Source organism: Grampus griseus, assembly GCF_964374135.1.
Source record: "Grampus griseus genome assembly, chromosome: 20".
In the NCBI taxonomy this organism is placed as follows: domain Eukaryota; kingdom Metazoa; phylum Chordata; class Mammalia; order Artiodactyla; family Delphinidae; genus Grampus; species Grampus griseus.
This window is the reverse complement of record NC_139014.1, coordinates 7,162,600-7,178,677: the sequence shown is the minus strand read 5'-3', so window position 1 is coordinate 7,178,677 and position 16,078 is coordinate 7,162,600. Positions and strand designations below refer to the sequence as shown.

The following is a 16,078-nucleotide window of genomic DNA, read 5'->3' as shown; positions in this document are numbered from 1 at the left end:
TGTAGCTGCGGTTGAAGCTACAGTAATCTTTAGAAGAATAAATCTCCTCATGGAACTTCCCTGCTTAAAGCCCTCCAGATGGGACTTCCCTGGCGGTCCAGCACTTCCATTGCAGGGGGCGTGGGTTCGATCCCTGGTCTGGGAACTAAGATCCCACGTGCCACGCAGCGCGGCAGAAAAAAAACGTCCTTCAAAGGCTTCCGCTGTCTCAGGATGGAGTCCAGACTGTCTTGCAGAGGGTGCAGTTCTCCCCACCTTCCCCACACCCGTGGCTTTGTCTTTATCTGCCCAGCATCCTTTCTCCACTTCTTCCCGGGACAGCATTTTCTTCCTTTGGGGAGCTGTCCCTCCCGCTCCTCGCAGCTCTTGGGGCTCCATCTCAGTAAGCCCCCACTGTTCCTCTAAGGAGAAACAAGGGATGCTCGAGTGGTCCAAGTTCCAAAATGCAGCGACTCTTGAGCTGGACGTGCTGGGCCGGAGGGTGGGTGCGGAGGATGCTCCCACGGTGTGTCCGTCCTGGGACCTGGGCCTCAGCTCCTCCTCTGCTCCCTGAGCAATCCGTGTCCTTCCAACAGGCCCTTTCCGCGCTCAGGCCAGGGTGGGTTCCTGCGGCCCGTGGTGGTGCCCTCGCCCTCACGAGGCTCCTGGACTGGCCCTGGCATTTTCAGCTCATTTCCTGCTGGCCACCCTCAGCTCTTTACTCGTTCTACGGTGAGCAGAACACTCCCTCTCGTGCTGCTGTACCTCTCCGCCCCCAGTCCTCTGCACAGAACAGTCTGCCCAGCCAGCTCCAGGTCACCTCTCCCGTCACACTTAACGTCACCTCCCCAGGCACATTTCTCACAAGCCCCCAGATGTCCCTCATCTTAACACTTCCTGCACTTGTAAGGACCCCACGAGGGCAGGGATCACATTGTCTTGGCCACCTCTGAACCCCGAGCACCTGGCATATAGCTGGTGCTCAGTGAAGACAGGTGAATAAAGACGTGGCCCAAGTTGAATCAAACCCCGGGCTTACAAAGACCTTAACTGCCCCCCACGCCTCAGCAGCACCCCGTAGTCCTTCCCTGAAATCCGGAAGAAGCCATCGGGCCTGAGATAGTGTGTCCATCTTCCCCTCCTAACAGCAAGGGAAGGCCAGCCAGGGGCAGCTAGGGGCCTCCCACTGCCCCCCACCCGGGGATGCAGTCAGACTCAATTCAGTTAACTTTCACCATTTATTCCCAAAGAGAGAAGGCATATAGCGTTTGGACACGACCAGATACAGTTTGATCTGATTCAAATAGCTTAAAAAACAGATTCTCCTGAGCACCAGCCTGGTCCAGGGGATGGACCCGAGGGGCAAAGGCAAGGAACCAGCTAACGATCATTCCTATTTACGTGGAAAATCTCTGCACAATTAAAAAAGTAAAGTCATTGGGCCAGTCCAGTGAAGAGGTAATAAGGTGTTTATTAAAAACTTTTTCACCCAGAGGCAGTTAACATTTATAATTTAAAACCCAGCCCACTACAAAAAGCGGGGAGACGGGGATAAAAACTGTGCAACATTGACAAAAGGACCGAGAGGGTCAAGGCCCGAGGAGGGAGAGCCCCAGGGGCCTGGGGTCCCTCCTCTCCCAAGGCCAGGAGCAGCAGCAGGGTGGGCACTGGGGGTGCCCCCAGCCCCTGCACGGCCCAGTGCACGGGCCTCTCCAGGTGGGGCAGTGCCCCCAGGAAGAGCCGTCAGTAGTGTGTGTTCGTCGTGCAGAAGGAGACAGAGCCACAGCGACTCAGGAGCACCCTGGGCGGGACGGGGGCCTCAGTCACCCGCCTGAGCCCAGACATGGAGGTTTTCGGGCAAGTGGGGGTGTGTGTCAGGGCTGGGATAGGCCTAAGGGCCTTGGGGAGCGGGGACGGGGGCTCCTGTCCCTCCTATCCCTCCCCAGGAGCGTGCCCCACCCCACCGTGCAGCAGCACCCAGAGCCCTTACCTCCCCCATTGCTGAGGCTGTACCCCACGGCCACTCGCGGAGAACGCCAATCACCACAGCTCCTGCGTGGGCAAAGACAGGGCCGTCACCGTCCACGGGGGCTGCAGACAAGGACCCTCATTCCCAGAGCTCCCCTGGAACGTCTCCCGGCACCAGGGGCCCAGCCCTGCGAGCCTGAGGGTCACTCACCCTCGGTCTCCCTCCAGCGTGCTCTGGATCTCCTTCAGGACTCCTGCGGGGCAGGGGGGCAGGGGGGCAGGGGCGGGGAGCAGAGGCGTGGTGAGGCAAGCTGGGGCTGGGCCAGACACCCCCCTTTCTGCCCCTTCTACTGATGGGGTGAACGGGACTGCCCTCCTTCAGGAAAACGGCCCTCGTTCCCAGCCTGGCCTTCCAAGCACGCTCCCACCCTCCACCCCGCACATGCCCCCTGCCAGCCAGCCCACCAGCACCTGCCCTGACTCACTCTCGTCATTGAGCAGAGCGTGCTCCATCACGGGGCCCGACCTCCTCTCTGGAAGGCAGAGGCCAGGCCAGGTGAGCCTTGGGCCCTCCTCTGCCCCAGCTCCCTGCTTCTGGGGGTGGGGGTGCTGAAGCCTGAGCCCAGGACTGGAAGGGAAGCTGTTTCGACTCCCAGCCCAAACACCACCTGCTCACCTGGGATCCCCTTCCCTCCCCAGGTGTGCTCACAACGCCTCGGCCCCCACACGCCCCTGGCCCCCGAGAGGCCTGTCTTACCCTCTCCATCACTCTGGCTCCCTGAATTCCTGTGGAGAAGAGACAGTAAGGATGGGGGGCCACTAGGCTCCCCGTTCTGGAAAGCCCTGGTCCCGTGAAGAATGAGGTCGACTGACCAACTTGCGTGGGAGGGTGGGGCATACAAAGGGGGGCAAGGAGGCAGAGCTGGGAGGGTGTGCTGAGTTCACGGGGGAAGGGGACTCTGACCAGCCCCCAGGGGGCACCCCAGGGAGGGTGGGGTGAGGAGGGGCTGGAGCAAAGGCCACCTGGCCTCTTACCCACCTGGCTCGGCCCGAGGCCTTTTCAGGGCCCGATCTGTCGTGGAGACGGCTGTGGTTCTTCGTTTCTGGGGAATCCACCAGGCACCGGGGCTCAACCAGCCACTTGGTGGAGAGAGAGAAGCGCTCAAACTCGGAGGGTGAGATCAGGTAGAAACCTGGGGGGCGGAGAAGCCTGGCAGGTGAGGCCAGCCTGAGTCTCCCGGACCTTGTGGCTGCCAACAGAGCTGCCCCCCCAGGGGGGATTAGGGGCCAGAGTCTCCCAAAGTTCTCTGCCTGAGGAGCCTGGCCTTGACCGGAATACCCCCGACTGCCCTTCCCAGCAGCCCCCGCAGCAGAGCAGGAGCCCCAAACGCAGCCCTGCGGGCAGAGGTCCCGACGTGCCCACCGCCTGCACACCTTGGCCATATTTGGTGAAGACGCAGGAGGCGATGCCGCTGACGTCCTCCCGGCGGATGCAGCTGTACCGCACCTGGGGCTTGAGCAGGGGCAGCGAGACCACCTGGATGTCGCCCAGGTTGGTGAGGACAGCCAGGTGGTGCTCCCCGTAGTCCTCGGCTCGACAGCTGCCGAAGCGGGCCGCGCTGACGCGCCGCACCCGCGAGCCCTCCAGGGCGGTCAGCTTCAGCTTCAGCCTGGCGCTGACCTTGGGCAGCGTGAACACCTAGGGCACAGGGCAGCCGGTCACGCCTGAAGCCAGACCAGTGTGCAGAGCTTCATCCAGTCAAGCGAGGACTTCCCGCTTCCCTGCCCGAGGCTGCCGCTGGGCCTGGCCCTCAGACGTGTGGTCGCTGCACTCAGACTGCGAGGACGCCAGTCCCTGTCTGTGTTTTCTGTCCCTTCCCCAGACACAGGTCCTGCTTCAGTGTCCCCACCACTGACCCTGGGGTCCGGGGCTCCATCAAGACCCTGCTTCTTTCCTGGGCCTCTGCAGCCCTCACACAGCAACTACAAACACAACGTTAAGTGAGTCCCAGCCATTGTCATTTGTTCCAGGGATTCCCAGGGGACCCCACCTCCTCCCATAAGGCACCTTGAACTGCTCCTCCGACACGACAAGCAGCTGGTGGCTTCCCTGCATGTCGGGGCTCTTTGACAGGTCATGGGCCACCTCCAGGGGCTCGGGAAGGGGCACGCTGTGTCCGTCCAGCACCAGGATCCCCACCACGGGCGCTCGGTGCATCAGCTGGATCTCCTTGGCTGCGGGGACGGAGGGAGGCGATGGGGCTGGTGGTCGGGCGCAGCACGAGGCCGGAGACACCCTCCCGCTCCCAGCCGAGGCAGACAAGCGCTCTCCCCCCGGCCAGCGCTCACCCTGCTCCGCCCGCACCGGCTCATCCATTCTCCGCTCGGCGGGGGGCACGCGCAGGGCAAAGGCGTAGACGGTACCTCCATTGGTGCCAGCCCACAGCGAGGGGCAGTGGCGGGAGCCTGCCAGGAGGCAAAGGTTTACATCTAACCCCTGGTTCTGGGGGTCAGGGGGAGCCAGGAGACCTGGCTCACTACCTGTGTGACTCTAAGGTCAAGTCAGCAAACTTCCATAAACCTCAATTTCTTCCTCTGTAAAATGGAGCTGCTGTGGGCCCTGCCTACCTCCTGGGTGTAGACGAAAAAGGCTGGGAAGGCTCTCTGACAACCCAGAGCCCCATGCAGATGAGCCCAAACCCGGGACAGCTCGGCCCTCGAGATACAGCAGCAGACAGCCCTCAGCCCACCCTTGCCCTGGCAGAAGAGAAACAGCCAGAGAGCTTCTAGAGGGCCTACTGGGTACCAGCAGGCACGTGGCACGTCCCAACGCTCGCAGCCACTCTAGGAGGAAGCTATCCCTCCATTTTACAGGGGGAGAAGCGAGACCCAGAAAGGCTAAGTGACACGTCCAAGGTCACACTTCTAGAGAGTGGTGGAGCCTGGATACGAAGCCAGGGCGATCAGACTCGGAGACGCAGGCACGGGAGGGAAAGGGGCGGGCGAGGGCTCCAGTCTCCCCTTGCTCACAGGGGGAACCCCTCTTAGGGGTGCACCAGCCAGCAGCCTCCGACACGCCTTCACGCCAGAGGGCCCCCCACCTCAAGCTGGCCACTCACTGTCCCGCAGGTAGGTGTCAGCGAAGTAGAGGGTCCGGACGAAGCCCGTGAAGGAGTCCTCCGCCGAGCGGGCCTCGATCTTGCGCTGCACGGGCGCCAGCTCCATGTTCTGTAGGCCAGTCCTCTCTGCCCTGCTGCTCCCCTCCTGCACCTGCAGTCGAGTGGGCCAGGCCTGAGGGTGGGCTCTCGCCTTCCTTCCCGGGGGCATCAGATGGCTCAACAGCGAGCCTTCCAGGAAGAGTGGCCACAGCCCCTGCCACCGCCTGCCTGGTAATACTGAGGACGTGGCCCTGAGGCATTACAATGACTGCCTTTCACACTTAGGGAAGCCGAGGCACAGAGAAGCAGTGCGGCGGATCCGAGGTCACAGGGTTGGTGGGGGTCGGGGGTGGCCCAGAGCCCGTGTCTATGGCCAAAGCAGGCGGGGCAGGGAGGGGTGGTGGGGACCTGCCGCTGGCTGCTCCGGGCTCTGCCCGGGCTCGTGTCCGGCCCCGGCCTCACCTCTCCCGGAGGGCCAGCAGGCCGCCGCTTCCTGCTGGACACCCGGCTGCGACGTATCCGGCGGAAGGACTGGCGCAGGGACTTCTTCAGGGACTTCACACGGGACAGTGGGCCCTCCAAGGCTAGCTGGTCATTGGGGTGCAGCGTGCACCTGGGGGGACGATGGGCCATCAGCGTGGCCAGGGCCTGAGGGACCTTGCCAATCCAGGCACCAATCCCAGACCCGGCCACCCCGGGAGGTCTGCTCACTTGACAAAGACCTGCCGCCGCTGCTGGTGGTCAAAGAGGCCAAAGCCGTGGCTGGTGCCGAAGGCCACGAGCCGCCACTCGGAGTGCAGGGCCAAGGAGGTGACCACAGCCGGGGGCTGGCACTGCACCAACACGAAGGGCTGGAAGCCGGGCTCGAAGTGCACGGGCCCCGGGCGGGCACACAGGCGCTCGTGCCCCTTCCAGCGGTAGCCCTCCTGGTCCTGCAGCAAGTCGGCCTCCACCTGCTCCACCGCGTGCTCCGCTGCCTCGTCATTCAGCTCCAGCACCAGCACCTGGGCGGGGCGGCAGATGGGCTGAACCACCCCCCGGCACCAAGGGACGGACGGCAGGACCTCAGGGACCCTAACGGCAGGGGCGGCAAAGGACCCAAGCTCCACGCCAAGGCCAAGGGTCAGAAGTGCCCAACCTCTGGCTCTTAACCCTGACTTCTGGAGGAGAAAGGCCTCCCTCTAATGGGATCAGGGAACTTCTATTCACTGGGAGAAATCAGAACCACAGGGGCAGGGGATGCACCAGGGGGGCGCTCAGGAAGCTGGTTCCTGGCCCTGCTGCCCCCCAAGACTGAGAAGGAAGCTTGTGGGCCTGGACGCTGCCCAAAGTCACCTGATGAGCCCTCCCCACGGCTCCGCACGCCCAGCCCGGCCCGCTACCTGCCCTGCTGTGCCAGCCACAGCCAGGTAGCCACTGTATCTGCAGAGGAAAATCTTCTGGATGCCCAGCCGGGGATCGTCGCTGTAGGGGTCGAAAGAGCCCACCTGACAAGGGAGAAGAGCTCCGTGAGGGGCCCTAAGTGCTGGACCTGGCCCATCCCCGCCCTCCCTGGTTCCCAGGCTCCGGGCCTCACCTTGCGGAGGGGGGGCCACTCGTCCTCACCCTGGGCACTGAGGCTCTCGCTGGGGTCTGTGTCGGTGAGGAACACCCGTACCGTGCTGAGCTTGTAGAGCAGCCGCAAGCAGACGCCCGAGGCATCCCAGAACCGCACTGTGCCATCCTCGTGCCTGTGGGCAGAGCCCGCCTGCCGCCCGTGAGAAGGATGCCGGGCCAGAGGAGCCCGGGACTGGCACGCACACCCCCCGAGCTCTGCTCCCACCCTACACGTCCCGCTAGGCAGGAGAGTACGATCAACGTCACCTACCCCGTGAGCAGCAGGTCCCTCTGGGGTGGGGCTGGGGCCAGGCTGGTGCCACCGTCGATGGGCCACTCCTGGAGGAGATGACGGAGAAGTTCATGGGCGAGCTTGGCTCTGGGCTGGGGCGGGGCTGGGGCCGGGGCCAGACCTACCATGGTGGAGAAGTGTGTGTTCTGCCGGCTGCCGGCAGCGATGATGCGCTCCCACAGCTTCAGGGGGATGTTGGAGACATGGTGGGAGCAGGTGATGGCGGAGCAGTGCAGGGAGGCCAGGTAGGGAGGCTGGACCGGCGGCCAACCAGCCGTCTGCAGGTCAATCACGACCAGCTCCTCCTCAGCCAGCACTACCAGGGCATAGGGGTCATCAAGGGCTGTGGGGACAGGCCAAGGGTCAGGGGCTGCAGGAGCCACTGGGAAGCAGTCTGTCCAGCCTGGCCCTGTAGAATCTGAGGCTCTAGGGTTGGAGTCAGGGAACCCACATTTTAAAAGCAAGCTCCAGATCCAACAACGCATAAAAAGAATTATATGCCATGACTAAGTGGGATTTATCCCAGGTATGCAAGGCTGCGTCACCTTTCGAAAAACAATTAATGAAACCCATTGCATCAAGAGGCTAAAAAAGAGAAATCGGGAACTCCCTGGCAGTCCAGTGATTAGGACTCTATGCTCTCACTGCCAAGGGTCCGGGTTCAATTCCTGGTCGGGGAACTAAGATCCCACAAGCCGTGTGGTGTGGCCAAAAAAAAAAAAAAAAAAGAAAAATCACATGATCATAGCGATAGATGCAGACAAACTATTTGACAAAACCCAACATCCATTTATGATTAAAAAAAAACTCTCAGTAAACTAGGAGTAGAGGAGAACTGCCTCAACTTGATAAAGAATATCTACAAAAAACCTACAGCAGGCTTCCCTGGTGGCGCAGTGGTTGAGACTCTGCCTGCCGATGCAGGGGACGCGGGTTCGTGCCCGGGTCTGGGAAGATGCCACGTGCCGCGGAGCGGCTGGGCCCGTGAGCCATGGCTGCTGAGCCTGCGTGTCCGGAGCCTGTGCTCCGCAACGGAAGAGGCCACGACAGTGAGAGGCCCGCATACCGCAAAAAAAAAAAAAACAAAAAAAACAAAAAAACCTACGGCTAATGTAATACTTAATGGTGAGAAACGTGACGCTTTCCCACTGAGATCAGGAACAAGGCAAGGCTGCCTCCTCTCACCACTCATTTTCAAGTACTAGCTAATGCAATACGACAAGAAAAGGAAACAGAAGGCATACAGATTGGGAAGAAAGAAGTAAAACCATCTTTGTTCACAGATGACATGATCATCAATGTAGAAAACCTAAAAGAATCGACCAAAAACTGGCCCTGGCTCCCACCACGCTGTCAGGTATGAGGAGGGAAGAAGAGGCTGAGAAAGGAGGAAAAGCAGGTTCAGAGTCTCCCTCCAAAGGGCCACTGGTGAGGCTGGGAGAACACAGCCCAGGGTGTCCTGAGCAGGCCTGCCTCCCTCACCTGGAGGCCTCGGGCCTGTCAGGTCAGAGTCATCTAGGGAGGAGGCCCACCCTCCTGGAGATCTCCCACCAGGCCCCCTCTCTAGGTTTTGACACCAGCCCTTTCTGGTCTTGCCTGTCACCCAATTTAGAAAGCTGACTCAGGGCTTTGTTGGCCTGGCTGAGTTCCAGGAGGCCAGCTCAGCTGGCCCACACTGCTACCTGCCCCACCCCACAAGGAGGGCTTCACCATGTCCAGGCCAGGAGCCCTTTGCCTCAGCCAGGTGGGTGTTAAGCCCAACAGTGCAGACCTGCCCACCTTTGGGCCAAGTCCCAGCTGAGCTGGGGAAGGGCAAAGAGAGCTTGGGGTGGATGGGAGGCGTGGGCAGCAAGGACAAACCATAGGCCAGCAGGGAAGAGAGGGAGCAGCCTCGGGGACACAAAGAAGAGGTGCAGTGGGACTTAGGGACTCAGGGGCGGCAGCTCTGGGAACGCCTGCAGGCCCTTCCTCTTTGTTTATGGATGGGGGTGGGCCGGATCCCCACACCTCCTGGTGGCCTGCCCTTCACACTCACTCCCGCTCGCCTACCAGCCTCAGGGTTCGCCTCAATGAGGACAGTGAAGTCGATGACGCGGGAGGTGAAGTCAAAGGCTGTCTGCTGGCCGTTGTGGATGACTGAGATGCAGTGGCGGTCCCCATAGCTGGCCCGTGGCATGCCGCCCTGGAAGATGGTGAAGGGCAACCTGGCAGGCACAGAAGAGCAGGGGGTGGGCTGCTGACGCCGCCCCAGAAGCCAAGGGCTGAGCCAGCCGTGGGGTGGCCCTGTGACTGGCCTCTGCAGCAGGGCCTGGCATGAGGGCTGGCCTCAGTGTAAGTGCTCACTCAAAGTTCCCAGGAGGGGCTGGAGCGGACCCCCGTCTCTTCCCAACTCAACAGCCCCAGAGAACTTGGGGGCCAGCAGTGGAGCACGCAGGCTGCAGGCTCTGAGTCTCTGCCACCACTCCCGTTTCAACCAGAGTGCCCTCTGTCCCCCTTTTCTGCTTATACATCAGGTCTCCTTGTATGATTCTGTTTGAAGAAACAGGTCTGCTCCTAAGACAGAGTTTGGAACCTGCTGGTCTGAATCATCTCTCCAGGAGGGTGGAAGGGAAAGAATGGGAATGAGTTTTCAGGAATTAGTCGGAGAGAGGTATGAACGGCACCCCCCTCCCTTCCCTGGAGACCCGGATATGAGACCTAAAGGCAGTCACTAGGCACCATCTCCCCCAGGCAGAGGTTTGAGCAGCCTTTCCAGCTCCCCAGGAAAGCTCTAGAAAGGGAACAGGACAGAGCACTGATACCTACCCCTGCTTGGTGGTCAGCCAGAAGATTTTGGTAATAGCTTTGCAAGGAAAAGGGCCTAAAAGAAAAGGAAATACCTTGAACGGCCCTCCTGCTCTCAGAGGCCCGCGGGTCTGCAGCACAGATCCCGCAAACCTGCGGAGCAGATCTAGGCCTGGGAGTCTCGCTGTGAGCAGTTCCCAGAGAAAGTCACAGTGCGTCTCAGAAAACCCGCTGTGTGGCTTCGGACACAGCCTTCACCATCTCTGGGCCCCAGGTTTTGCTTCTATGAGTTGGACACCTACATCTGAAAGCAGGAGAGACCGACTGGGGCCAGAGAGGACACCGCCTTGCTCACTGGAAGGCGGTCCCAGGTGGCGGGCAGAGCACTGACCGTAAGGCACACAGCTGCGCAGGGGCTCCGGTTGCAGGGTGTCACTGGACACGGGCCACTGGCAGTAGCTGCCGTCAGAATGGCAGCTGACAATCAGATGGCCGTCCCGCTGCCAGCAGACGTTCTCCAGTTGCTTCACGGTGGGAAAGGAGAGAGAGTGCGCGAAGGCTGGGATCAGGGGTGCGGTTCCATCGCCTGCACCCCCATGCCTCAGATGGGGGCTGGATGTGTTATGTGGGGCCTGGGAGAACCATGTGGCACCCCTACCTGGCTGCTGAGGAAATGACAGAGCACACAGCTGCCCTGTAGGTCCCAGATGACGACAAGGCCCCGGCTGTAGCCAATGAGGATCTGGTTGGGGTCCCGAGGATGTTCCTGCAGAGCCTCCACCATCTCAAATGCCCGCCTGTGGCGGACCTCCTCTGGCAACCTGGGCGAGGGGAGCACCGTGAGCCCACGTCACCGTCCACCGGTGGGGCATGGCTGAGAGCGTGGCACAGCCATGCCCGGCATCCCCGAAGCAGCGGGCACGGAATGTGCCAGCGCGGAAAGGCTGCCAGGACACGTCATCAAGGGCAGAGAGAAGCAACGCATAGAACAGGGCAGCGATAGAGAAAACCCCCTAAGGATGCAAACGCAGGTGGCACGACTATAAGGAAAAGCAAGGAAGTGGTTTCCAGAAAAGTCGATGTGGTGGTCACCTCTGGGGGAGGGAGGGAGCTGTGACAGAGAAGGGCAGGTGGGGGACCCTGGGGGCCTGGCAAAATTTTGTGTTTGCCCAGAGTTGGCTGCAGAGACGCTCACTTAACAAGAATCCATTAAACTGTACCTTCAAACCTAGTGCATTTCGGCAAGGTGTTGGTGTTTCATAAAAAAAAAAAAAAGTTTTTAAGACCTACAAAACAAAACTCTCTATATCAGTTGGCCTGGCCTTGAGCCTTGACCCCCTCCTCCTTTTCTGGGCCTGGAATGCTGGTGTGAAGTTTGGAGGCGCTACACCAACAGAAGACCGTGAGGTGGCGCGCACAGGACCAAACGCCGATACCGAGCAGGGCGAGTAGGAAATGGAAACAGCCTGGATCCCAAGGGCATGTCTACGCTCAAACCCAAACCAAACCCTCTACATTTAGAACAAGATTTAGACCAACAGGAGGGGTACCCAGGGCACCCAGGCTGGGAAAGCCCAGCAGGGGCTCCTCCTCGACTAGACTCCCACCGGCGCGGGTACGGTGGGCACTGGTACCGCCACACACTGAGGAGCAGGTCCTTCCACCGTCCTGCCCACAGGCCAGGCGCCCCAGCTGAGCACCAGCTGGGCCTGCCACCCTGTAAACAGTCCTGCTCTGGCCATGGTCACGCTGCCCTGACTCTACCATGCCCAGTGCTCAGAAGGACCCGGCCCCAAGCAGGAATCCTCCCAACCCAGCAATGCCCAGCCCTGCTTGACCATCACCTGGGGCCTGACGACTATGAGTGTTACAAGCCTGGCCCAGAGCCCTTAGGAAGGTCGGGCATGAAGCAGCTCCACAGCCCAGCACACTGGCCTCCTCCCTGCCCTTTCTTTTTTTTGGCGGTACGCGGGCCTCTCACTGTTGCGGCCTCTCCCGTTGCGGAGCACAGACTCCAGATGCGCAGGCTCAGCGGCCATGGCTCACGGGCCCAGCCGCTCCGCGGCATGTGGGATCTTCCCGGACCGGGGCATGAACCCGTGTCCCCCGCATCGGCAGGCGGACTCTCAACCACTGCGCCACCAGGGAAGCCCTCTCCCTGCCCTTCTTCACTGCAGAACACTCCACGGCCATCAACCTGGCTCCCGTGGGCTCCTGCTGGACTCCTCCATCCCCTCCTGTTTTGGGCCCTGGCCCCCCTCCACACCCAGACCTGATCTGACTCCCTCTCTCCCACGGACACCACCATTAACGAGCAAAGATTCTGAAACGATCTCAAGAAACCTACAGGTTGTGGCCGCCAGGGATTCGGGGCCATGGACCCTGCATGCAAACGAACATGTGGCAGAGACTCCAAAGCACACGCATCAGCAGAAGCTGCCCGGCTGATGCAGGGAGGTCTGGGCCCCGTCTGCCCCACTGTGGAGCCCCAGGGCTTTGAAAGAGGTGGTATCTGTGCCAAGAACGCTGGACTGAGAGCTGGTATCATTGCACAATTATTTTGAGCCTTGTTTTCCTTTTAAATGAGGTGACAAGTTACTCCCAAGACCCCTTTTAGTGCTGGAATGCTAACTCTTTTTTGGGGGGTGAGATTCTCAATTTGGGGGACAGGTGGAGAGCTGAGAGTCTGTCCTCCCATCCCTACAGACTTCCCAGGAGAGAAATCATAAGCTCCTGAGGCATAACCGGGATGGAAAGGAGAAGGCCACTTGAGGGGACAGGTTCCTTAGGGCACGAGGGTCTCCAGGCCTGGGGCTCACCGCTGCAGCACAGCATCTGAGCTGATCGTCTGGTCCTCCAGCGCGCGGAAAGCCGGCAGCTGCACCACGAACACACTGCCGCTCTCAGTGCCCAGGTAGAGCAGCTGGCAGGAGGAATGCGGCAGGACCACGGTGATCTGCGTGGCACTGGGAGCGGCCCTGCAGAGGGAATGATGGCCCGTGAGCTGGCCCTGCCCAGGCAGGGGGGACCCACAGATAGGATCCCCCACTCCCTCAGCAGCCCCAGGGAAGGCCATGCCTGCGGTGGGGAAGCAGGCCGGTGAGGTTCTTTGATGGGGTCCAGCTACTCAGGCCCGGACAAACATACTGGTTTTTTTTCTGCCAAGACAGGAGACAGATGGCAGAGAGCTGGGGCTAAGAAGCAGAAAAAAATCCCTTGGCGCCTCCCACGTAGGCTCTGTGTGGGGATGGGGGGAGGCGGGCCGCAGCCCTGCCAGCTCCTCCCAGGGCACCCTGGAGTTGGTGCATGGGTCAGGCTGGCTAGGAGAGCAAGAAGACTGAGTTCTTACCCTGGGGGGCCACGCAGCGTGAAACTCTCATCTTCCTGCAGCTCCGACACCCCGCCTTTGACCTTCAGGCTCCACAGGTGCAGGCTGTTGTCGTCCAGCAGGGTGACCAGCTGGCACTAGGCAGGAAACGGGGCAGAAGCATGCTGTCTCGTTAACCAGGGAGGGACAGCATTCACCGTGACCTTTACACACTGGGGCGGTCCAGCCTGTGCGGGTCATTTCCAAGAGCCCCAGAACCAAGAGACCCCCGCCTCCTGTTAGGGTGGCCGTGAACAGCAGCTGGGGAAAGACAGGTTTGTCCCGGGTCCTCCCATCAGCACCAAACCCCGGGCCACCAAACGCCTGCCTTTCCATACGTCCTTTCTGGAAGATGGGAAAGTAAGAAGGGCTTGGGGGCAGGGGGGCCTCACCTGGCCAGGCAGGAAGTGGATCTGCACTACCGCATTGTTCTCACGGTGCAACCCCATGAACTCCACCCCTGGGGCACCGTAGCTGGGAGCAGCAGGCTCAGGAAAAGCTCCACAAGGCAGGACCCCACCCCTCGGCCTGCCCGCTGGGCCCACGTGGCAAGGAGTGTAAATACCCAGCAGCAGAGAAGGGCTGCTGGGGGCGGGGGTGAGGGGGTGGGGGGGATGTTTAGGGTGGGGAGGGGACAGCGGGGGGGCCTGCCCTGAAGGCACCGGGCCAGTAACCTGACCCCTGAGGGTAAAGCCAGCCAACCAGGGAGAGCTGTCGCAGCCAGGAGGGGTGAAGCATTATCCTGGCAACTGTTAGGCTGTTCACTGTACCCCTGTCCCCCGCCCCACCGAAACCCATAACCTGAACTGCAACAGACTGTCAGCTACCACGTGGTGGCATCTGTGAGAAGACGCACAGGGCACCCGTGGGCCCACCTACGGCAGCCATGGCCGTGAGCCTTGGCGCTGAGAATCGTAACCGGGATATGGCCGTGGCCTGGCAATGATTAACCACCTAAGGAAGGGCTGAGCCGATGGAAGCTGGGCCTCTGCCCTCCTGGGTACACACCCCCTGCAGCCTCGTGCTGCTGACTTGCACCCCCAGGCTCCCTGCACCTGCCCTGCAGCAGTGGAGGGAGTTACAGCTTTACTGGAGGAGGTGGCGGCTGGGCTCTCCAAGGGTGGTCCCCCACCTCCCAATTCCCCTAGGTCCCACCCTGGCTCACCCTGGGGGCTCAGGTCAGATTCAGGGGTGGGACTCCCAGACTCGTAGCGCAGCCTAGGCCAGAGGACCCAAGCAGCGACTCCCCATCCTGGGACCTGTGGGCTTGCCTCTGAAATGGACCCACTGGACCACGTCCAGCGGAAGACTGTCCCCACCAACTAGGAGTCCACTCTCCTCTCCGGGGTGTGTGTGTGCGTGTGTGTGTGTGTGGGGGGGTGCAGGGTCGGGGGTAGAATCTGGAAGAGCATCTGGCTTAGCACAGCTCCTCTAACCCAAGGCCACCCCGTCTCTGGTTTGGACTGAGCCCTGAGCCCAGTCTACTGATCCTTTGCGGGTGGGGCCCATCCCCGGCCTCCACTTACTGCATTCGGGGCTGACTCCTAAGAGGGTATTTGGAACGTCCCGGGAACAAGAGGGGTCGTCTGCAACTTGCTTTTCTATGGAGAATTAGGGGAGTCCTTCCTGAATCTCACCAATGCCAAGGCCTCTGGCCCTTCCAGGGCATCCCTGGGTGGGAGCTGGGAGAACGGAAAGGATACAGCTTGATGGCTCCGGAGCGGGTGCCGATGGCCAGGATGCGCAGAGAGGGGCTGTAGCCGAGGGCGCTGGGCTGGTGCGGGAAGCCATGCTCCACCGTCTGCAACGAGAACCAGGCAGGCACGGGCCTGTAGACATGTCCCCTCTGCCCCTCCATGGCCGGGGGCAGGGGGTCAGTGCCGGAGGGAGGAGCCGCAGCAGAGAGCCACCCCCAGCAGGAAGAAGGAATTCAGTCTCGTTCAGGTCCCCACCTGGACCTACCCGGGCCCCACCCTCAGTCCATTTCTGACCCGGTCCTTGGCCGCGTGATGCTCCCTGGGAGTGCATTCTCCCGGGACACCGTGCTGGCCCCTCGCTCTCCAGGAACTCTGACCTGGTTCCTCCACCACCCGTACTGTGGGCCACCCACCCAGCCCTCCTGCAGGGGTGCGGGGGAAGCTCTGGGGGGCTGGCACAGGGGAGGCACCAGGTGGCTCAGGAAGCCCAGCTGCACTGCAGCTCCAGGAGGGGCCCTGGGGTCTGACGGAACCCACAGCTGCCCTTCTCGACTCTGAGCCCCGCGAGGCTCCCCCAGCACTGAACATCTGCTCTGTCTCAAGTGCCTCATTGCCACTATGAGTTCTCTTCCACCATCCTCCCAGGGAGGAAGCTTCTGGAGTGTTGTTGCAGACACATGCCTTGGCTCAGTTCTTCTTACAGAAATAATACACATTGTAGAAAACTTGGAACATATAAAGGAGTTTGAAAAAGAAGACAAAATCACCCACACTCCCCAAACTGGAGTAACCCTTCCTAACAAGGGTGTGTATCCGACTGTAAGCGTGTATGGGCCTATACTTAAAAACAGACACCTCAGAGAAAGACAAATACTGTATGATATCACTTATATGTGGAATCTAAAAAATACAACAAACTAGTGAATATAACAAAAAAGAAGCAGACCCACAGATATAGCGAACACACTAGCGATTACCAGTGGGGAAGGGTGTTAAATTTTTTTTTAGATTTTGGGACTTCCCTGGTGGTCCAGTGGTTAAGACTCGGCGCTTCCACTGCAGGGGGTGAAGGTTCAATCCCTGAACTAAGATCCTGCATGTAGCGCGGTATGGCTAAAAAAAAAGAAAATTATATATATATATATATATATAAAATTATATATATATATATATATAATTTTTTAATGTTTTAAATAAAAAATATGAATAAAATAAAATACAAACATATAGGAAAGGA

The 16,078-nt window shown here is 60.3% G+C and overlaps 1 protein-coding gene across 2 annotated transcripts in view; it reads right to left on the bottom strand.

The window, feature by feature from the left end:
• Positions 1 to 1,439: 1,439 nt before the first annotated feature.
• The window catches only part of LLGL2 (LLGL scribble cell polarity complex component 2), a 33,933-nt gene continuing 19,294 nt past the window's right edge, over positions 1,440 to 16,078 (bottom strand). The window contains exons 3-26 of one of the 2 annotated variants that reach the window (XM_082679488.1): positions 14,848 to 14,945; positions 13,537 to 13,618; positions 13,127 to 13,242; positions 12,597 to 12,755; positions 10,436 to 10,598; positions 10,169 to 10,301; positions 9,799 to 9,853; positions 9,043 to 9,197; positions 7,119 to 7,336; positions 6,973 to 7,040; positions 6,682 to 6,835; positions 6,488 to 6,592; positions 5,817 to 6,109; positions 5,568 to 5,718; positions 5,067 to 5,217; positions 4,297 to 4,413; positions 4,016 to 4,182; positions 3,382 to 3,646; positions 2,987 to 3,140; positions 2,705 to 2,733; positions 2,433 to 2,480; positions 2,159 to 2,201; positions 1,970 to 2,031; positions 1,440 to 1,780 (exon numbers count right to left, since the gene is read on the bottom strand). In XM_082679488.1, coding sequence (XP_082535614.1) covers positions 1,770 to 1,780; positions 1,970 to 2,031; positions 2,159 to 2,201; positions 2,433 to 2,480; positions 2,705 to 2,733; positions 2,987 to 3,140; positions 3,382 to 3,646; positions 4,016 to 4,182; positions 4,297 to 4,413; positions 5,067 to 5,217; positions 5,568 to 5,718; positions 5,817 to 6,109; positions 6,488 to 6,592; positions 6,682 to 6,835; positions 6,973 to 7,040; positions 7,119 to 7,336; positions 9,043 to 9,197; positions 9,799 to 9,853; positions 10,169 to 10,301; positions 10,436 to 10,598; positions 12,597 to 12,755; positions 13,127 to 13,242; positions 13,537 to 13,618; positions 14,848 to 14,945 — 2,997 coding nt within the window. In that variant the 3' untranslated portion in view covers positions 1,440 to 1,769. Of the gene's footprint in view, positions 1,781 to 1,968; positions 2,032 to 2,158; positions 2,202 to 2,432; positions 2,734 to 2,986; positions 3,141 to 3,381; positions 3,647 to 4,015; positions 4,183 to 4,296; positions 4,414 to 5,066; positions 5,218 to 5,567; positions 5,719 to 5,816; positions 6,110 to 6,487; positions 6,593 to 6,681; positions 6,836 to 6,972; positions 7,337 to 9,042; positions 9,198 to 9,798; positions 9,854 to 10,168; positions 10,302 to 10,435; positions 10,599 to 12,596; positions 12,756 to 13,126; positions 13,243 to 13,536; positions 13,619 to 14,847; positions 14,946 to 16,078 lie in introns of those variants that run through there. The other variant, XR_014298348.1, reaches the window with a different exon arrangement.